The sequence below is a fragment of the Pungitius pungitius genome, chromosome 12, assembly GCF_949316345.1.
Source record: "Pungitius pungitius chromosome 12, fPunPun2.1, whole genome shotgun sequence".
In the NCBI taxonomy this organism is placed as follows: Eukaryota; Metazoa; Chordata; class Actinopteri; order Perciformes; family Gasterosteidae; genus Pungitius; species Pungitius pungitius.
In genome coordinates this window covers 16,080,302-16,103,251 of record NC_084911.1, presented here as the reverse complement: position 1 = coordinate 16,103,251, position 22,950 = coordinate 16,080,302, and the positions used below count along the sequence as shown (strand labels likewise).

Here is a 22,950-nt window from a genome sequence, read left to right as displayed (position 1 = left end):
ATTGTTCGGTTGCCTCCGGTGGTGGTGCAGTCACCTCGGTGGGAGGGCTGCGCGTGGGTGTGCGTGAACGTGCCATTCTTTTTTTATAGGTCCTACAACAGACGGAGGCGGACGCGCGGGGAAAGAAAAAAATAATCAATTTAACGCACCGAGGATTCCGGTGTGATTCCACAATCTCACTGGGAACCGGAGGGGAAGATTAAAAAGAAGGGAATGAGAATTAGAAAGCGAACGAGGGAGAGGAATAGTAAGGAGGAGATGATGGTCCCCACACCACTTATTCTCTCCAACGAAAGGAAAATGGGCGAACGAATGGCAGGCACGGAATCCTCCCATTGGTCAGTCTGGGGTCAGCTGCTCTTTTCCTCTCTCCTTTACAGCCCTCCTCCCCCCTCCTCGTCGTCCCCGCACAAACGCGCGCGCGTACACACACACACACACACACACACTGACCCCCCCTCTCTCGCTCTCTCTCCTTCTCCCAAACTGGCACTCAGCCACCTAGACCCCCCCCCCCCTCCCTCGCCCTCACCCTCCTCACCCCACTCCTCCCGATCTGCGATAAACTAAGTGATAGCAGCAGCCCGTCGGACGGTCGGCTATAAAACACAACAAATCATAAAGTGCAGGCAGGGGAAGGCAGAGGAAGGAGAACGGGAGGGAAAGCCGTTAGCCGTTAGCCTCTTCTACTCCTCCTCCTCCTCCTCCTCCTTCTTCTTCTTCATCATTGCGTTATCGTTGTTGTTGTGTTTGTTCCGTGTTCTCCTGTCCTCCCCTCTCCTCTTCTTCTCCTCTCCTCTCTCTTCTCCTCCTCCTCCTCCTTCTTCTTCTTCTTCCGTCTTACTTTCTCCCGATGAGTTCCTATTTTGTCAACTCCACTTTCCCGGTAACGCTACCGGGAACGGGCACCGGCGCGCAGTCGGCAGAGTCGTTCCTGGGTCAGATCCCGCTTTACTCGTCGGGATACGCCGCCGACCACCCACTCCGGCACTACTCGGGGGCTGCAGCCGTAACCGCCGCCGCCACCGCGTACGGCGCGAGCGGCGGCGGCGGCGGCGTTCACCCGGAGAAACCGTACCCGACGCCCTCGTACTACCAGCAGGCGGCGAACGGAGCATACGGCGGGCACCGGGGGGCTCAAGGGGTCGTCGGAGCCGGCGCTTGCGACTACGCGGCGGCGGCGGCGGCAGCGGCAGCTGCGGCGGCAACAAGCTTTTACCGGGACAAGGAGCACGCGTGCACCCTGGAGGAGCATCAGCTCGCCATGAGCCAGGAGGGCATGCACCGTAAAGTGGAGTGCGCGGGGCTCGGTGGGAAAGGGATGTTCGGCGAAACGATGGACGACAAGCTACCGTCGTCAGCCCCTATTTATCCGTGGATGCAGCGGATGAACTCCTGCAACGGTGAGTGTCTTCTTCCTTTTTCGCCACACTTGTTTCGTGAATATTTCATGAACCCCCCCCCCCCCCTCCATCACTCGTCATAGAGTCGACGACGGCTTCCTCTGTGAAGCTCCTCCGCGGGTCTCCCACTCTCTTCCAACAGCGGCATTATGAGCCCCGTTTGTCGCACCTGTCTGTCACTGGTGTCGTCGGTATTTTATTGTCCGTCATAAACCAGGGTGGTTTGTATGTGACCCGCTGACCGAGAATGGGGGGGTCGGGGAGGGGGGGGGGGGGGCGGGTTGTAGAGGAAACGCCTGTCAAGGAGCTTTGTGGATGAAAACAAGCAAGAGATAGAAAGATGAACAGACAGACATGAAACCAAAAGCATGCAATCTTATCCGTTCTTTTGGCTTGGCCACTCTACGAGGCATTTGTTGTATGATAATGACCAAACAGCTCCACTGCGTTATAGAGTAGGACAAAAAAAGGTTACGTAACAACAATCTGTTATTATATGTTTCCATTATTAAACTGTCTGTATCCCTCTCCTGATAAAGGAAGCTCCTGCTGGTGTTTTGCATGTCAACTTCCCTTCTGTTACCTCACATGGAGCCTGTACTGTTTATTGGTAACCAAACAGGTGAGATATTGAACCACGTGAATTAAACCGCACGTGTGACACATGACGGCTTTGGGCCACCGTCATCTGAAGCCGGGTGTTTTTTATGGAAAAAAAAGAGAAAAGCGGGCCTGTTGAGAGCGAAATGGCAGAGTAATGTTGGATTTTCGACAGATGAGGCTTTAAAAAAATACATTAGTAATTAAAAATAAGAAAGAGAGCACAAAAACCCTCGCTGCTACTTCCGATCCGATTTTTAATTTTTGTATTAATTCATGGATATTTAGACAGCTATTCGCCTTGCGCAGCGTGTAGTTGCCCCCCCCCCCCCCGTGCCCTGCTAGTCCGATCAATAGAGAAAGTGAAGCTGTTAAACTGACACGATGGCGTTTTGTTTACCACCGGGGACCAAGAGACTGTTAGTGCGGATCACAGGCAGGAGCCGGAGAAGAGGATTCTCTCTGGGGGGTAGCCACTGAAAATCCTCTTTGCACCCTTTAACATTATTAGAATTTAAATACAAATGCATAGTTATTCATGAGTATATGTATGTTATGATGAATGCCGCTTTCACCCGCAGAAAAGTCAAACGTAAAGTTCAAAAAGTAGGGTTGTTATTTGAATTCGTTTTACGGCGTTTTTGTTTGGTTCCATGAATGAATCCAAAAACACGATTCCCTTTAGCTTGTCCCTTTATGTTGTTTTCATACTGCAGAGATGTGGGATTATTCTGAAACTCGATGGATTGAACTCTTCCAAATGCCATGTGCAGAAGGAAAAAAAGACGCACCAAGTGTCCCTCTCTCACTATACAACTTTTCGTTTTTTTCAAACCGTTAAAATGTAACTCTCTTTCCTCCATCCGTCGCAGGGACCTTCGGCAGCCCCGGGAGGCGCGGGCGGCAGACGTACACGCGCTACCAGACGCTGGAGCTGGAGAAGGAGTTCCACTTCAACCGGTACCTCACGCGGCGGCGACGCATCGAGATCGCGCACGCGCTCTGCCTCACGGAGCGGCAGATCAAGATCTGGTTCCAGAACCGGCGGATGAAGTGGAAGAAAGAAAATAAACTGATCAACTCCTCCTCATCGTCGTCATCCTCTTCCTCAACGGTGAACGGCGCAGAGGAAGAGGAGAAACGGCCGGAGTGAAGGTGGAGAACGCAAAGACTGAGAAGAGAGGAAGATGGAAGGAAAAGACATGTTGATCCCTTCCCCTTTCGTCCAGACGCGTGTCTGAAGTGCAAACTCTGGGAGAAATAAAAGTAGCCTACATGATACTATAATTATTTCTATTTTATTTTTTTACCTCAGCAGGCGGAAACGATGATTACTTTTTTTTTTTATATCTGTGGTCTGAACTTCGGAATTAAATCTCAGAGAGGACCGATACAAATTAGAAATGGGAGAAAATAACGTAAAAACCAGAGCAGTGGGCTCCCGAAGAGTGTTTGAACACACAGTAAACACATAACTCGGCACCCAAATGGGGACAAAATGACTCCGTTTACTGTTCGTCCAAGAGAAAACTTTTGAATGTGCTCCCATTTCATTGTACTCAAAATGTAATCCCTCTCCACCAAGCACTTGCTTTTGGAAGATTTAGGAATCCACAGATTATAATTTGACGTGTTGAATCTTACTTGCGGTAAAACGCGCAGACGCGGTAACGTACCGATGTGGAGGAGAACGAGCTATTGGAGAAGTGTATGTCATGTGTTCATATTTATGTACAGAAACAAGCAATCATCTTGCACGGTGAAAATAATGTAGTGTTGGGGTCAGGGGTCAGGGGTAATTTAATCTTTCCAGGGGTTTTCCAGTGTTGAGGGGGGGGGGGGTGTTATCCTACTGATGTTATTCTCCAGACTACCTAAAAAAAAACTTCAGGAAAGTGTATATTTTATGGATTTTTACCTTGTTTATGTTAGTGTTTTGTCAAGTTATTGCGTATTCTACCTATGAGACATGTTCAATAAAACGTAAAGTATGTATTGGGAGAGATTCGTCTTATTGATTGACTAAAACGGGGACGAATAGCTCGGCGTCCAAACCGATCAGTGGAGTGGAGACGGTTTTATTCGATGAGTTAGTGCACTGCTTGCTCGCGCGCTCGAAGAATCATAAACCTTTGTAGAGTCTTTTACTTGAATCGGGGCCGGACCCAAGGGGGCAGGCGGGTTGGCCCAGTATCGCGCGCGGTTGTCCGGATGGAGAAGGGACAAGCTCCGCGAGCTAATTGATGAACAGACCCGGGGAGAGAAAGTTGACCTGTCCTCAAGGCGAGCGACCAGACACGCACGCACACATAAACACACACTTTCAGCCAGACAAAGTGGACCATGTCCTTGCGACCTTTTGAACTCTACTTGTCCCTTGAGTGACCTGCGCGCGGGTTCCATCTCTGCGCAGAGCAGAGGCTGGGCTTCAGCATAAACCCATATTTATTTCGTATAAGGTCTCGTGCGGTTGAATTTCATTGTTGACAAATTAATGATATTAAGGCATCTGATTCATGAAACATCTTATGCAAATAATCCAGTATATATACATATAGAACAGTATTCAATTGAATATAATAACTAATATATCTGAACAATTATAAATAATACATATACATATCATGTAATAAATATAAGGATACATATATTACAATATAAATATATTCATATAGCTCTAATAGAACATGTAAATGTATGTATTGAGATGTTTGTTGGGGAAACACCCGTTCAGTGTGTTGAGGAAAGACCAACTCGAAACTTGTGAAAATGTCCCTGTTTTTATTCACGTCCTGGTTGTTTGGCCTGTAGTCCTGTGTGCGTCGCGATGTTAAACTTAACACAGCGACGTGGTGAGCGAATATATGGCGTTAGCATGTAGCTAACTAGCTTGCCAAACATCCCAGGTGTATAAGACAGAAGCTCTAATGTGCTTCTTCCTTTTCACGCCGGTCTGTTTTCTGATTGTGAGGTCTGGCTGATCTGGGTCCAGCTGTTGTACCTATAGTTTCTCGGGCAAAGTTCTTCAAGTCGGGTCTTCTTGGAAGGACACTATCTTGGTCACTCTTGTTATGTTGTTAAACGGCACGTCGGAGACTCGCCGTGACCAGAGCGCGTGCTGCGAAGGTTCAATCCCAAATCTCGATGTATTTCATAATGCTAAAATTATAATGTCACCCATTAACTTCATCAGTGATTGGCTAACTGCTTCTTCAACCCGCCCGAGTCCAGCTGAGACGAGCGGAGCGGAGGAAGTGCAGGAAAGCATATATTTTGCGCAGATATCTTAATTTACAAATATCACCTGGTATAAAATCCACGTTTCAAAAACACAAAAACACAAACATTGACTATACGTAAAAATGTATTTTTAATGTAATCGCTCATGGTGGGGCCAAGCCCCATTGCCCTCTATGGACCAGCCGCCACTGGTAGACACAATTGCTTCGAAATTAGATAAAAATCCCATTTGGGAGAATTTTCACATTGGACCCAATTTTTTAATTATCTCCATTAATAATAGGTTGTACGCCTCTATACTTCCACATCACCGAACACGTGTTTTCCAGACTATATTGAGACGTAATAAGTACCAATAAAAGCCTGGTTAGTTGTACACAACACCATATGGAAGCATAGGTTTCAGTGAACAATTAGTAACAATACAAAAATAGAATAATAATAATTAAAACCACAAAACAGACCCGTGGTTGTAATATCGCGATAGACTTAAAGGTAAACTTCATCATAAGTATCAGTTTTATAACGGATTCAAAACGTACTTTCTTTTAGTACGTTTCACACATGTGTGACATTCAGAGGGCGATTCTGTCCATGAACAATGTGAGCAGAGGCAGACACTTAAGGCTCCAGCTGGAAGACCCGGTCCAAAAACAACTCAAACCCAGAATCCTGAGCGACCTCACAAAACCACACCGACAAACGCAGCAGTGGCAGAAAAATAGAAAAGTAAAATCCAGCGCAACAGCTCAATATTCTGTTGGTTTGTTAATGTGTGTATTTCTATGCAGAAGAAGGGGACAGTAATACTCTTGATAACCCGTGCACCCTTCTTGCCTTTGGAATTTATTCTGGACCGAAGTAGTCAGCGAGTTGTTTTCCGATTCAAATTTTAAGTATATTTGCAAATCTATATACGAGGCGAGTGTGTTCTCAAGTGTGTGAAAACCGGATCACGCCTCCTTCTCCTCACCGTTCCGGCACGTTTAACACTCTGGAGTCTTACTGAGTAAAAAGATAAATGTAATTTATGTGTTGTCCATTTGTATGCCGTCTCGTCTATTTGTTGTGCCTCGGTTGTTTAGGAATATTTGCACGGCGCCCGAGTGACTTGAATGTGGCCGGGAATCTATGCACACATGCACAAGATTATGCATGCACGCGCACCCCCCCCCCCCCCCCCCCCCCCCGTAGAAGTTCGCTCCTCTGTATCGTTTTACACAGACACACATACAATCTGGAACTCTTCATGTGTCGCATGTTCAAGCCCGTGTGTATGTGTGACCGGATGAGGGTTTTCCCCTCCCTCTTTCCTGCACACAGGGGTGGACCAGCACACCTGGGGCTAATTGTGATTGATTGGGAGAGGCAGGGATATTACTTAAGCCTCTGGTGTGTGTGGACTCGTCCTGTGGTCTTCTCCTGCTGGGTGTCTGTGGAGACTGTCCGGGAGGCGCGCTTTATGTTTTGGCCGCTGCCCTAGGTCAACATTCTGCTGTGGTGTGGTAAGGGAAATTTTTCCATCTTTTGTGCCTTTTTAGTCTCCTGTGTCGCCGTGTATGCGGCACTAATGTGCATCCTTCCATATAGTGACCCTGTCTGGGTCATGGATGTCCCCACGTGGGTGGATGAATGCCTGGACTGCTGGTGTTCGGTGTCTCGGTACGATGCACGCCTCCCTTTTTTTCAACACATTTGGGCGTCATTATAAAAATCTAAATGGTCTTAATTGTTATAGTGTGGGCCGCCGTCTGTGAGTGTGTGCGAGGTGGGTGCTGCCGCCGGGGTCTGTGGGCAGCGTGACCTATAATTTGGTAAGTCGCTGTGTCTGCCTGTTTGCTGTACATTAATTACGGTCTTGTTCTAATGCTGTGTTTCACAGCATAGCTGGACCGGGCTGCAGCCTTGGACATGCTGTTGTGGTGCTATCCTGGTGCCGCGACCAATTAATGGGCCAATCCTCCCCGGCGCGCTCTCTCCCCCCCCTCACTGAGACTGTTCTTGATACCGGTTAAAAACCTTTCGGAAGAACAGTACAAATGTGGCTCTCTATTGGGTGAACTGTTGGACACATTATATGTTGGTTTTTTTTCTTTTTTTTGTTTGCATTTTCTTTATGCATGCTGGTTTATGGATTTGAATTGTTTGATTTGAATTTGTTTTCTTTATTATGCATGCTGGTTTATGGATTTGAATTGTTTGATTTGAATTTGTTTACATCTTTATCATGCATGCTGGTTTATTGATTTGAATTGTTTATTGTTTTCTTTATAGTCCTCAAACGCCCTATCGCAGAGCATATTGCCATTTTAAAAAGAGTATTAAACAAATAAAACTATATTTTTATAATTATCTTATGGTCTCTGACCCCTGATTTGGTGAACGGCTCTGCGTGCCTTAATAAGAGTGGTCTTGGGCTTATCCCAAGTGGCGTTGCTGGAGATTATTCTTCCTGGAGTGTCATAGGGCGCTCGTATTGCCACATGTGGCGTTGCTGGCAGGATCAATCAAAACATTAAAGGGGCAGAGACCATAGATGTATGTATATATAAATTTGTTTTGTTGTTCAAGCGGTTTAATTATTGTGTTGTGTTTGTGATCAAGAACAGTTTCAGTGGTGTTGGGACCTTACATTCCATAATTCTCATCTCTGTGGGGCTTTTGGTTCAACTTCCTCCGCTGTCATGGAAGAGGAGGTACAGCAGCTAAAAGAACTTGTGTTGCAGCTTCAGGCGGACAACGGGCGACTCCGTCGGGAGTGCGCTGCTTCTTCAGACCCCGGTGGCAGTGCATCCGGTTCGACGGCTTCCGGCAGCGGGACCCCACCCCTTGCCCCCACTGTAACGGAGCGGTTAGTGGTCATTCCGAGGGACCGCAGGTGTCCAATGTTTAATGGTAGGACAGGTTTGGGAATAACTGAATGGGTCGAGGAAGTGGAGGCGTGCATGCGTGCTCGACACTTAGCTGCTGCTGAACAGGCTCTTTTCATCTTCGATCACTTGGAAGGAGAGGCAAAGGAAGAAATTAAGTTCTGCTCGAGTGCTGATCGAAGGGACCCTGCTAAAATCTTGGCCATCTTGAATAAGCTTTATGAGTGTGATCAGTCCTACATCGCCCTACAACAGGTTTTCTTCTCCCGGCGACAGCTCGAGGGTGAAACGTTACAAGAGTTTTCTTTAGCGCTCATGTCTTTAATGGGCCGTGTTAGACAACAAGCCCCAGATGGTATGCCCAATGCTGATGTGCTGCTCCGGGACCAATTTATCGAACATGTCCTTGACTGCTCTCTTCGCCGTGAGCTTAAACAACTTGTTCGTCGTGATCCGACCATGGTTATGATGGAACTTCGCGCTGAAGCCATGCGCTGGGAACGTGAAGGTTTGCCAGGTGGTGTGCGAGGTCGTAGCTATTCACTGCCTTCAGCTCTTGGTCTTCAGTGTGGTGTGCAGGGTCGTGTTCAATCTAGCCCTCGGGTCTCTCCAACAGAACCCGCTTTAGGTGAACTGATGGATCTGATGAAGCGCCAGCAAGAGCAGTTGAACCAACTTACCCAGACTGTAGCTTCACTCCGGGCTCTGCCCCCACCGGGATTAAGGTCCCATGCTGGCCCTGTCATTTGTCGGCGGTGTCAGCTGCCTGGCCACTTTGCGAGAGACTGCACTGGGGAAAGGGTTTACCGCCAGGGTCCAGATAGGTCCAGTGGTCAGCAGTCAGACAGTATTAGGCAGGTTCCGCCCAATTGGCAGCCGGAAAACTAGCACCCACTGAGCTATTGAGCCACAGCTCAGGTGGGGAGCCCTCAGGCTCACAGGAAGTTGCGACATGTGAATTGGTTGCCTCCTGCCCGAATATGGATGTTTCTATTGGGGGGGTGAGTGTTTCCTGCTTGGTGGACACTGGGTCCATGGTGTCCACCATCACAGAGTCTCTCTTCATGGCACAGTTCGCACCTTGGGGCCAGGATTGCCTTCGGTCTTGCAATTGGCTTCAGCTTCGAGCGGCAAATGGCCTGACGATCCCCTACATCGGCTATTTAGAATTGGATGTAGAGTTGTGCGGAAAGGTCATGCCCCGATGTGGAATCCTTGTAGTGAGGGATCCCCCTGGCGCTGAGTCTTCTTCCCCGGGAATCTTGGGGATGAATGTTATTCGTAGTTGCTATAGAGAACTTTTCGGTGCGCTGGGACCTTCTCTTTTTGAGTCACCTGTAGTTTCACAGGCACCGCGTCCGGTTGTTGTGGCACTACAGCAGTGCCATAAATCAGTTGGTCAAGAATCCGTCTCCGCTACTGGCACAGTCAGAGTTCGAGGTAGGGGAGCTGTGCGGGTACCAGGAGGGCACATGAAGTTGGTTGCCAGTACTTGTTCGGAGCAGCTGGCAGGTGAGACGGTTCTGCTGGAGCCTCCTGAGACTGGGCTACCCGCTGGGCTGCTTGTTTCATCTTGCCTGGTGAGGGTCGTCCGGGGCACGGTGTACGTCCCCGTGGTCAATGTGGGGACAACGGCTGTTCTGCTCTACCCACGGACTGGTCTGGGCAATCTAAGTACAGCACAGGTTGTCAGTCTGCCAGCTGGCGTGACTGAGGATAGGACCACTTGGGTGGCCGTTAACACTCAAACTGTTCCTTCCTCTGTGCCTGATAGGTTGGAGTCTGTGGCTCTGCCTGCGCTTGTTGATCCAGATAGGGAAAAAATACGGTCCTTGCTGAAAAAGTATGACTCGGTCTTTGCCACTCATGAAGGTGACTTGGGCTGTACCAATCTCCTTTCCCATGACATACCCTTGCTTGATGATATCCCAGTCAGGCAGAGATACCGCCGCTTACCGCCTTCTGAGTATGAGGCAGTGAAGACTCATATCAATCAGCTGCTTGAGTCCCAGGTCATACGAGAGAGCTGTAGTCCGTACGCTTCACCAATTGTGTTGGTGCGGAAAAAGGACGGAAGTCTGCGCTTATGCGTGGACTATCGGTTGCTAAACAGCAAGACTCGGAAGGATGCATTTCCTTTGCCGCGAATAGAGGAAAGTCTCGATGCGCTGTCAGGGGCCCGCTGGTTTTCAACTCTCGATCTTGCCAGCGGTTACAATCAGGTCCCTGTTGCAGAACAAGACAAGCCTAAAACAGCCTTTTGTACCCCCTTCGGTCTCTTTGAGTTCAATCGTATGCCATTCGGCTTGTGCAACGCGCCGGGCACCTTCCAGCGATTGATGCAGAGGATGTTTGGCGATCAGCAGGGTCAGTCTCTCTTGCTCTATCTCGATGACATCATTGTGTTTTCATCCTCAGTAGATCAACATCTGCAGCGTCTTGAGATGGTGCTCAGGCGCCTTCAGACTGAGGGCTTGAAGGCTAGGCTTGAGAAATGTTCCTTTTTCCAACAAGAAGTGGGGTACTTGGGTCATGTCATCTCATCCCAGGGAGTGTCTACTGACCCCAAGAAGTGTGAGGCTGTGGCTGAGTGGAGGCGACCACAGAACACATCTGAGCTGCGCTCATTTCTGGGGTTTGCCAGCTATTATCGTCGATTCGTCGAGGGGTTTGCCCAGCTGGCGGCACCATTGCATCGCTTGGTGGCTGAGACGTCAGGCAAGAGGTCCAAGAAGGGTGCCAGTAAGACTCTGGATGCTGTATGGACTCCGCAATGTGAGCAGAGTTTTGAGGGACTGAAAGATCGGCTTGTCTCCGCTCCTGTGTTGGCATTCGCAGACTTTTCGCGTCCTTTCATTTTAGAGGTAGACGCTAGCTATAGTGGCCTGGGCGCTGTTCTCTCCCAGGAGACTGACAGTGGGGTGAGACCAGTGGCTTACGCCAGCAGAGGACTTCGGCAGACTGAGCGTAATACGGCGACTTACAGCTCCATGAAGTTGGAGTTCTTGGCTCTTAAGTGGGCTATGACAGAAAAGTTTCGAGACTACCTGTTGGGTCACAAGTGCACGGTGTACACCGATAATAATCCGTTAAGCCATCTCCAGTCTGCTAAACTGGGGGCTACGGAACATCGGTGGGCGGCTCAGCTTGCAGTTTTTGATTTTGAGATAAAGTACAGATCCGGTCGTAGTAACCGGAATGCTGATGCCCTTTCAAGACAGTATTCTTCGGGTTTAGATTCTGCTGTCCCGTTGTTGCCGGGAGGCCAAGTCTTGCCTGACCTTCAGCCTGGCCAACCGTTGGAGCAGCCTGTAGTAGCCACTTTAGCCCTGGTCTCTGCGCTCCCAGCCCATTCAGCTTCTGATCTCCAGTTATTACAACAGAATGATCCCTTGTTGAAGGAGATTATGGTGTTCTGGCGACAAAAATCTCCACCTACCGCAGTTGAACGGCGGCATCTTTCTAAACCAGCTTTGAAGATGTTAACACAGTGGGGGCGCCTGGTGGAGCGGGATGGGGTCTTGTTCCGCCAGGTCCTTCGCTCAGATGGGGGGGAGGGATTCCTCCAACTGTTGCTGCCTGCAGTTCTCCAGCGGGAAACCCTGAATCTGCTTCATCAGCAACATGGCCATCAAGGTATTGAAAGAACCACAGAGTTGGTCCGGCAGCGTTGTTACTGGCCCGGGATGTCTACTGACATCCGCAATTGGGTGCGTGAGTGTGAGCGGTGTCAGGTCGCTAAGGACTCTGGACCGGTGCCACATAGTTTTATGGGCCATCTGCTTGCCTCCCGACCAAATGAAATACTGGCCATTGATTTTACACTGTTGGAGCCTTCTCGAAATGGGTTTGAAAATGTGTTGGTCATGACAGATGTTTTTAGTAAGTTCACGGTGGCTGTGCCTACACGTGACCAGACTGCCTCTACTGTGGCCCAGGTTCTTGTGGCAGAGTGGTTCTATAAGTTTGGTGTGCCAAGTCGCTTGCACTCTGATCAAGGGAGGAGTTTTGAAAGCACTTTGATCCAACAACTTTGTTTGATGTATGGGATAACTAAATCTCGTACTACTCCTTACCATCCGGCAGGAAATGGGCAGTGTGAGCGCTTCAATCGAACACTGCACAACCTTCTCCGAACATTGCCCTTGACACAGAAGCGGAATTGGGCATCTTGTCTACCTTATGTCCTCTTCTGTTTTAATACAACACCTCATCAGAGTACTGGGGAGTCCCCTTATTACTTGATGTTTGGCCAACAACCAAGGCTGCCCATTGACTTCCTTTTGGGGCGTGTGGAAGAACCAAGGCCGGGTGAGGTGCAAGGATGGGTGGCAGAGCACCAGGAAAAGTTGAGGGTTGCCTTTGATTGTGCTCGTGAGCGGCTGCTGACAGCAGCAAGTCGTCGGAAGGAGCGGCATGATCAGCACGTGAGAGAGGTGCCGCTGCTGGTGGGCCAGCTGGTGTATGTGAGGGATCATGGTGCCAGGGGCCGTCATAAGCTGCGAGATCTGTGGAACTCGGAGGTTCATCAGGTGGTAAGTGCTTCATCGGAAGGGGCAGTTTATGCAGTGGCACCGGTGAACGCACTGCACAAAGTAAGGAATGTGCATCGCGACATGTTGAAGGCTGTGGTACAGCCAGTTGAGGTTGATCTTTTACCCACTCAAGCACCATCACCTTTGGGTGTGGCTCAGCTGGACGAGTCGTCAAATAGTGACTTGTGGCTATTGGTGTCCAGCACTACACCAGGTGCCCCAGCTCCTGGGCCCCTCGTACCTTCCACAGCAACTAGGCCGGACCAGGCCCTATTGCTTCCGTCCTTTCAGTCACAGTCACAAGTGCCATTGTCCTTGGCCTCGGAGCAGCCTAGTACGAGTGGGCAAGTTATGCGTCGCACCACCCGTCCCACTGCCGGGCATCATTCGAATGTTCACCGGCTTCCTCAGCCTGTTAGGGGTACGGCTGGTGGCCTGGTCGGGAGGCCTTCAGACCCAACAATGAATCTGCAATCGGTCATTTTTCGGCCATGGTCTTGACCTAGGGGGCCTTCTTTACCGTCGGGACGACGATACAAAAAACGAGGGGTAGGTGTGACCGGATGAGGGTTTTCCCCTCCCTCTTTCCTGCACACAGGGGTGGACCAGCACACCTGGGGCTAATTGTGATTGATTGGGAGAGGCAGGGATATTACTTAAGCCTCTGGTGTGTGTGGACTCGTCCTGTGGTCTTCTCCTGCTGGGTGTCTGTGGAGACTGTCCGGGAGGCGCGCTTTATGTTTTGGCCGCTGCCCTAGGTCAACATTCTGCTGTGGTGTGGTAAGGGAAATTTTTCCATCTTTTGTGCCTTTTTAGTCTCCTGTGTCGCCGTGTATGCGGCACTAATGTGCATCCTTCCATATAGTGACCCTGTCTGGGTCATGGATGTCCCCACGTGGGTGGATGAATGCCTGGACTGCTGGTGTTCGGTGTCTCGGTACGATGCACGCCTCCCTTTTTTTCAACACATTTGGGCGTCATTATAAAAATCTAAATGGTCTTAATTGTTATAGTGTGGGCCGCCGTCTGTGAGTGTGTGCGAGGTGGGTGCTGCCGCCGGGGTCTGTGGGCAGCGTGACCTATAATTTGGTAAGTCGCTGTGTCTGCCTGTTTGCTGTACATTAATTACGGTCTTGTTCTAATGCTGTGTTTCACAGCATAGCTGGACCGGGCTGCAGCCTTGGACATGCTGTTGTGGTGCTATCCTGGTGCCGCGACCAATTAATGGGCCAATCCTCCCCGGCGCGCTCTCTCCCCCCCCCTCACTGAGACTGTTCTTGATACCGGTTAAAAACCTTTCGGAAGAACAGTACAAATGTGGCTCTCTATTGGGTGAACTGTTGGACACATTATATGTTGGTTTTTTTTCTTTTTTTTGTTTGCATTTTCTTTATGCATGCTGGTTTATGGATTTGAATTGTTTGATTTGAATTTGTTTTCTTTATTATGCATGCTGGTTTATGGATTTGAATTGTTTGATTTGAATTTGTTTACATCTTTATCATGCATGCTGGTTTATTGATTTGAATTGTTTATTGTTTTCTTTATAGTCCTCAAACGCCCTATCGCAGAGCATATTGCCATTTTAAAAAGAGTATTAAACAAATAAAACTATATTTTTATAATTATCTTATGGTCTCTGACCCCTGATTTGGTGAACGGCTCTGCGTGCCTTAATAAGAGTGGTCTTGGGCTTATCCCAAGTGGCGTTGCTGGAGATTATTCTTCCTGGAGTGTCATAGGGCGCTCGTATTGCCACATATGCATACATGTGTGTCAGAGTTCAAACGAGGCCTAATACAAACACACACGCACGAGGGCAGACGCGCGGAGGCACCCTGGCTGAAATGCATCCTCGACCTGGGAATCAACAAATCATAAATCAGCAAATTGCCGTCCAGTGTGTAGGACACAGATCAGGTTAAACATTCCTCCTGTGCAGCTGGAAGTGAGGCTGTAAGGACAACGGGTGGGGATTGGGGGGTGTATAGCCCCAAACTACAAGTCTTATAGACTTTGATCATTGTACCCTTGTACAGTCTAATTTCATGGCTCTTTAAAGGTGTGGGGAATTCTGCAGGAAGCATGATCGTGTGACAACAGGAAAGACAGAATAAGCTAGAAAAGAGAAGATATAGTCATTCTATTTGGACTTTGGTTTCTGAGGCCAGTGTTTTTTGTGTTGAAGCTGGAAGATCGGGTTGAATAAATACCGGTTACTTAAATTATTCATTAACTGATCAATCTGTGTTATGTGGTCTTAATTGCGTTCAAGTTTGCGGCCTTTAATGTGCAGTAAATATTTTTAACTTTGGCAACAATTGAGGTTTGTATGTGTATTGTTTTAAGTAATTTGTTATTATATTATTATGTATTAAAGTGTTATTATTAAATATTGATATAATAAACTAGTATAGGTTTATCTGCCAGGTTTTATCTTCTATAATTAGAGCATTACGGTTACTGGTTCCTCATCTTCAGCCAAAGCAAAAGCTCAATTAACAGTTCTGAGGATTGTGAGAATATTTTATAACCGCTCTCTTACGTTGTTTCTTCTTCTCGAGTGTCGACTTTTTTTTTTAATCACTGCAATAAATTATGTCTGCAGCAGGTGGCGCTCTGAGCTCACCCTGGCACCCCCGTCAACAGCATGAAGTGAGAGAGACAGAGAGAGAGAGAGAGCTCCCCCCCGCCCATCCCTCCACCATTAGAAACCCCAGAGCATGAATTACCTCTCCAAAGTCATCGGCGAGAATTTACGACTGGTCAACAAAAGCACGTGACCACCCCCCACCCACATTTCTCCCTGTCTCTCTCTCTCTCCTCCCTCACCTCACCCCTCACCTCCCCCATCACACGCATACCCTTCAATCCAACACACACGCATACACACCGCCACCCCACCCCCATGTTTGGACGGCACATACATAGCTAAAAACGAAGTACAGTGCAACGCCATAATTCACTAATACATCATAAATCGTTGCAAGTACCAGCGTTATAACGACGAGGAAAAATCTAACAAATCAAGCTCCCCTTGGTCCTCAGCTCTGAGCCTGCAACTCTCTAAAACAACCTAAATGAGCTCTTACTTTGTAAACTCGTTCTCTGGGCGCTACCCAAATGGCCCCGACTATCAACTGCTAAATTATGGAGCCAGCAGCGGCGCAATGAACGGCGGGACGTACAGGGACTCTTCCTCCGCCAACATGCACCATGCGACGGGCTCCTACGGCTATAGCTACAATGGCATGGACCTGACCGTCAGCAACCGGGGAGGGGGGAGCGGTGCCACCAACACCGGAGGACACTTCGGGGGCGGCTCGATCATCGGGGACTCCCCGGGCTTCGGCTCCCCGACCCCAGAGACGGGCTTCCGACAGACGTCCAGCTGCTCCCTTGCGTCTTCCGCGGATTCCATGCTGTCACCCGGCAGCGGAGACGCTAAACTGGGCGCCCGGACCTCGTCTCCCGGCACAGAGCAGCCAGGAAGCGGTAATCTCAGCTCACCAAACCTGTCCTCGACCTCCTCCTCCTCCGGCGGCGGCGGAGGAGGAGGAAGCGGAGCGCAGCATTTCACGGAGCTGGACGACGCGTCGACCGACACCGAGGAGTTACAGCACAAGCCGCCGCTGAGGACCGGGCACCCGCAACGCGTGCAGAGGCGAGAGGGCGGCCCGGCGGGATCGGCCACCGGTGGCACCGCGGGAGGCGACACTCGGCCACCACAGATATTCCCCTGGATGAGAAAGCTGCACATTAGCCATGGTACATGCTGATTCTCTGTTTATAGCGTAATAGCTTCATGCCAATAATATACATGCTCTTATAGACAGAGGCGTGCAAAAAGGGCACGAGGCAAGGCGCATCTTTGCAGATGTATTGCTACATTGATTTGAGTTTTGTAAGCCGGCTGCTCCAGGACACACTCCTTTTCCAATGTGTCAAATTCATAGTTTCATATAAATGTCATGAGACAGTCGGTGGGGGGGGTGGTGAACGAACACCCCACTAGAAGAGAATATGTTTTTTTCCCCCAATGCTTTAATTTGCCAACAGTGTGGTAAATATATATATATATATTTTGGACGTATTTTTGAAATAAGTAGCCTAACTAAACACTTTCCCGCTTCGGGTGAAAGAGCTTAGGCCGTTTTCTTTTCTTTTCTTTCCCCCGATTTAAGTCCGTGGTTTAGAAGCCGCGTGGACGGATGGTGGTCCCCTCTTTGTTTTTTTCCCCCCTCTTCTTTTATTTGATCAAATTCCTCAAAAGCGTCATAAATCTGTCAGTGGGGTGGGGGTGCCAAAGCCGGGCAGCGAAGTCCAACAGGCTGAGGAGGGTAGAGACAGAGCTGGGTGGGAAGGGGCAGAAGAAGAAAAAAAGAAAGAGGCCACGAAGGGCTTTTGGAGGCTGTTGCTCCTTTGAAAAGTGAAGCTTTATTACGTGTGGGAACTTTATTAGCGAGGTGAGGCAGAGGACGGGGGCAGCACAATCCCGAAGGCAGCTGGAGATGTGTGTTTGTGGGGGAGGGGAGAGGGAGAGTAGTGGTTACAAAGTAAAACAGGGATATCACAAATAAATGTGTAGAGGGTGTGCACATGATCATATCAACACCTGTAGCTACAATGTACCCGAACCTGATGGGAACCTGTAGTGAACACCGAATTGTCCGTCATTTTATGGTCATTTGTGGTTAATGAAGGTGTCCCCAGTGTTTAGGACACCACTATTAGGAAAAACGTGTACGTATGACATGTTGGTGCATGGAACCCCGCCCTCCACTCCAGCAATCGATCCCTAAGAGGCTTTATGTCCGTTTCAACCCCCCCCCCCCTCCTCCTCCATAGATATGGCAGGCCCGGATGGGAAGCGGGCGCGAACGGCGTACACGCGCTACCAGACGCTCGAGCTGGAGAAGGAGTTCCACTTCAACCGGTACCTCACGCGGCGGCGGCGCATCGAGATCGCGCACGCGCTCTGCCTCACGGAGCGGCAGATCAAGATCTGGTTCCAGAACCGGCGGATGAAGTGGAAGAAGGACAACAAGCTGAAGAGCATGAGCCTGGCAACTTCCGGCAGCGCATTCCAACCCTAGAAATTAAGTTAAATTGAAAGTTAAAAAATGAATCCGTACTCGTTGGAGGGGGTTTAACTACAGGCGTCTTTCCAGGAGGGGAAAGTCCGAATAAACAGAAAGACAAGCAGAACATGGAGCAAAAGAAGACGGCGATGAAGAAATATATGTACACTAAGAAAAACAAAACAAAAAAACACTCCTACTTATCAACGGAGCTCTGTACAGCAATGCAGCACTTTTTATTTTTCGGCATGTTGGTGTTTTCGGGCAAAGTAAATTAAACTGTGGTACTTGTTTTCGTAAAAAAAAAAAACGTGGTGTTCCTGTATGTAAAAAAAACACTGACCGCAGCAGAGGACTCAAGAAAAAGGAAAGAAGAATAATGTTACCGAACTGTCTATACTTACATTTTAACTTGCAACCTTGACGGTGTATGAATAACGTTTAATGTCCACGTGCAATGTTTTATACTTGACAAAGTGCTTGATGTTACCATGTAAGCTCTTGCTCTGCAGGTTTACAGCCTTTACCCGTCCTCCTTATGTCTGCCTGTCAATTACTCGACATTCAAATTGCCTCCTATTTCTTATTTAGACCGATAGAAGGTGTGTGTGTGTGTATGTGCGCGGCCTGCTAACATCTCCGTATCATGTTGTCTATAGCTATATTATCAGTGGAAGTGTATATAATTGTTATCATTCACGTAATCATCGGACACATGTTTTAGAAAGGATGTACATAAACGTATATATTGTCATTTTTAAATGTGAGCAATTGGCTATTTGTAGTGGCAATGTGTGTGTGTGTGTCTGTGTGAGTGGGAGTGTGTGTGCCTGCAGATGTGAGTGAAATGGCTACCTTCCTGTGAGGCCTGTGAGCTTTTTGTATTTTGTTTGTAACTTGGAGTAAAACCCAATAACAATAAAGTTGCCCATTCTCGTCAGACCGACTTGACCAGCTGACGGCGCCAAACTGTACCCACAAATGGCTTTCGTTGACGCCAGAGAGGGGTTCAGGTTTAAATATGTTAGCTTCCGCTGAGGCCACAACACCGTCCACGTTCGTGCACTAGATTCTGGTCTGAATCGCTTTACATCTACTTGAGAAATAACCATGGAACTAATACCCAAACTAAATCAGTCTCATTCTTCTGTACATATAACATTTGTATCCTTCACATTTATAAACATTGTGTTCTCAACGATGATTCAAAGCGGAAAAAAAACCCCAAACCGCGTCGTGCGTAAAGACGCACGGTTTGAAAAACATCCGTTTGGAGGCCTTTGCAAGCTGGTTTTTCCAGGCCTCGTCCTAAAACGCACAAACACAGAACAGCCTATGTTCATCCCCGCCGACCAAGTCTAACAAAAGACAACACTCTAGTTTTCTCTAGTCCCGTTCTGATCCACCACGGGCGTCACTCCAGGCCACATCATGTCAACTTCTGCGCCCTTCCGACTGCAAACAACCAACTGAACTTTTAAACTCACCGACTGATGCCGCTTTAGCTTCCCTGCTGTAGCGGCTTCATATCTGGCCCTGATGAACGGGAGGTAGCGTGGGGGTACGAAATCGTGTCCTGTCCATAAAGCCTCATCTGTACACAACCGCAATCTCCTGGCTCTTCTGTGTGTAGGTGGGTGGGTGTGTGTGTGTGTATGTGTGTTGAGATGTTTTTTAACCTCCTTCTGCTTTGGGCCAAACTATAAAAAAGGACGGTAGCTCTGACATTTACATTTCAAACGGATGGGTTTTATCTCCAAGTTGGATCGTAAAGATCAGGCCTGGCTTCAGAATGATACCTCTCACTGGTTCCCCCCGAGTCACGTGGGGTCCATAAAGTTAGTTTTATGGTTTTGGGGAGTTGACAATGTACTATATATTTCACATTCTGGAAAGCAAGTGACGGTTTAACGGCTTCGCCGGGATCCTAAAGGGGTCAGTGAAGTAGAGACGCAGCGAGAGGGAGGGTGCGTGTATGAGAGAGGGAGAGAGAACGGACCACTACGACCGGCCGCTGCTCAGGCTCCGGTACACACGCGCCACGGCGGGCGCGCTCCGTCCTGCGCCGCCCGCCGTGGAACGCTTTGAAAACGTCGGTGGAGGGAGCGAGCGGGGACGCACAGTAAGTGAGTTGGGCCGTTTGTACGCGTGGGAGCGAGGGGAGGCGGTAGGTGGCAGAGGGTGGGAGGGTGGGGGGCTCGCGGGGGTGAAGATGGGGGGTGTGGAGGGGGGGGTCACTCATTCACCATGGATGGCTGAGGCCGGTTCGTGGACCCGGCGGTCGGTCCACGTTCCCATGTGGGCGAGAGGGTGCATGTGTATATTTCTGTGTGTACGCGCACGCTGTTGCAGTGTACATATGCGTGTTGACGTGTGAGAGTTGGATATTTTACGGCGTTCAGATGCCGTTCCCTCTTATATTTTGAAGATGTTTTGGATCAAGTGCTTTGTGACTGTAGCCGATCAACAACGGCAGAGGTTGTTGTTTAGTGACTTTTGAAGTTCCGAGTGATCATATGAAAACATTGCTTACGTTTGTATGCGTTTCCGCATAGAATATTCCGAAATATTGTCTATCATGAAAAGTTTGGGGACTTGCGCTTGTGTGTGTGTAAAATGAACCAATAACTAGGGAAAGGACACACAAATGCGTCCTTGAGCAAGAAAAGAAATTCCACCCTCCCCGCCCCTGGCGCCCTTGTATTTTCCAGTCAGGATGGGTGTGAGTGAAAAAAAAAGCGTCGTGACAGACAGTCTCAAGGGTTCATACACCGGATCGTTGGGTTGATGTGAACACACACAAACAAACATGCAGTATATGTGTATATTTCCGAGCTCGTTGTGTTGATTAAAAGCTTGCATATCGAAACAAACGTACACCAGACAGATTTCACGCTAAGTCCGTACCGAAAAAACCCAGTGTGCAAAAAAACTCCCAAAACGTAATTCTCTAATTCTCATTTGATGCTCTCCAGTATACCGCGCCGACTGAATAGAATTAAATATAATGGTAATCGAACTAATGAGGCTAATGAGGAGAACGAGAACCTAATGACCTATACGCCACATTTAATAATAATATAATCAATGACAACACGTGACGCGTGACGCACATAGCAATAGTTGCCCAACAGGAAAGTATATCAATATGACACATACACATTGCAGAAAATGCATTTTTATGTCCAATAATACACAATTTAGTTGCCGTGGAAACCATCGTTGGAAAAAGCATTGTGAAGTAAAAGTATTGCCGTGTTGGATGTGTACATTCTACCCTTATATATCTGTACCAGTCCTCCTCTCTGGGCTGTCCGCGAGGCCTCATATTGCTCTGATCCTTCATTTAAATATTTTAATGTCACCTGTCAAGAGTTAACTCTCTTATACTTCTTATACTTGTAGATATAGGGTGGAGTTCAATTTTTTTTGTTTAAGCTTTCAATCAATGCACCCCATGGATGGTCAGTAGCAAACCCCGGTTGTAAAAACCTCAAAGAGACGTTTCAATGAATAGTCCTCCTATTGTGTGTAAGGGTATACGTGAGAAACACAGTGTTATTTACTTCAATCAGACACCGCATACATTTTGATTGACCTTTATTTAGTAGAAAACATGTTATTTCACAAAATAGAATATAACTTATATGACTATATAACCTATAACTTAGATGAAGGCCGCCAGATAAAAGCTCCAGTAAATATGTTTGATCCGTGCTGGTTTTCTCATTTACGTGTGTCAGCAAACTAAACTTAAACTTTAAAAAAAAGCTCCCCCAGACGTAAATTTGTTTTTTTTTGTTAGTGGTTCTATTAACTTCATTATTTTTACAACATACGTCACGGCATAAGCCTACGGACATAAATTAACGAAGAGTTACCGTTTTTATGGCAGCGAGGACGCCGAGTTGATCCCGCTAATCAGAGAGGAGGACTCTCGGAAGCCTCTTGCTCCGCTATCCGCTCTTAACCTGTCATTTATAACGTTCACTTTATTCGCCCGCTGGCCCCATGGTTCTCTGTGCGGAGCTTCCTGGCCTCCACCTTCACAGGGATTATTCACCGGTTTCGCACACACGGTGGTTACAATCATAGCATCAAGTCTTAGGGAACATACCCGTTTTTCAAGTACAAGCCTTCTGGTAACATATGAAAAGTATATCACATATATAAAATATAGAAAAGGTTCATTTCAATACACAATATGTCACCACCAAATTATAATTGGTCTCTTGAAATAAAAATGGCGGACCCCTATAATTCTTTACAGACTGCGGTTCATCTTATAATGACGTAGTGTTGTAATAATAAAGCACTTATAACGAAGAACTTCCCGGCCAAACAATTTGAGGAATTAAAGGGAAATACTTAAACACAGTGAGCTTATCTGCAGCTATCAGGAAAGATGTTCATTGTTTTCCAGTTTCTAGATATTAAAATATGTCAAGCATTCCTAACAAACTATTCATTGTGTTAATAATATCAGTAATAATATTGATTAATAAATATAGCAAAAATCTATTTCCCAGTTTTTTAATCAACGTTTTTTTCAAACATCCTCCTTTCCATTATGACAATAATTAATTTACTTTATCCGGGGTGAGAAAACAGCTCATATCACCCAATGGCTCGTGTGTGTATTTTCGTTTGTGTGTGTGTGTGTGTGTGTGTGTGTGTGTGCGTGCGTGGAATAGTGCAGGTCTTGCGTGGCTTGGATCCTTGAGGAAGTTACAGTTCAGTAAACAGGAAGACGAGAGAGAGGAAAAAACTCCACATTTCATGTTTCATCAACTTCCTCCTTTTAATGATGCTACAGGAAAACCACCCTTCCCCCATGGCCTTACACACACACACACACACAAGGACACAGCACGCGGGACACAAATTGCAGTTGCTTCTCTTGTCAAGTTACAAAAAAAAAATGGAGCGCGCACGGCTGTGACACGAGGGAAGGTGCAGCAGCTCTGTTTGGCCTCCTTTGTGTTGCTCTCGCAGTGTGTGTCGTGTGTTTCCCGTTTATGTACACAGGGCAGCTCCAGCCGCTGCTGCCTCGCCATTATGCGCATTATGTGCGTTATGTGCGTTATGTGCACGGGCTTGCCGCTGGTCTTTTGAACCTGTTGAGGCTGTCAGAAAGCGCCGAGTTCGGCTTTACAATCTCTGTGTTGGTGATGACGAGTGGGGTGAGTAACTAATACCCTCCCCCCCCCCCCCCCCCCCC

The 22,950-nt window shown here is 48.0% G+C and overlaps 3 protein-coding genes across 3 annotated transcripts in view; all 3 read left to right on the top strand.

The window, feature by feature from the left end:
- The window catches only part of hoxb3a (homeobox B3a), an 85,183-nt gene that overhangs the window by 7,378 nt on the left and 54,855 nt on the right, over window positions 1-22,950 (top strand). The window lies entirely within an intron of this gene.
- Window positions 573-4,100, top strand: hoxb6a (homeobox B6a). The gene is made up of 2 exons (XM_037476203.2): window positions 573-1,403; window positions 2,876-4,100. Exons 1-2 carry the CDS (start codon window positions 854-856, stop codon window positions 3,154-3,156), a joined length of 831 nt encoding a protein of 276 aa, XP_037332100.2. The 5' UTR covers window positions 573-853; the 3' UTR covers window positions 3,157-4,100.
- On the top strand, window positions 15,531-18,647 carry LOC134133023 (homeobox protein Hox-B5a-like). Its single transcript, XM_062566313.1, has 2 exons — window positions 15,531-16,416; window positions 17,497-18,647. Exons 1-2 carry the CDS (start codon window positions 15,729-15,731, stop codon window positions 17,742-17,744), a joined length of 936 nt encoding a protein of 311 aa, XP_062422297.1. The 5' UTR covers window positions 15,531-15,728; the 3' UTR covers window positions 17,745-18,647.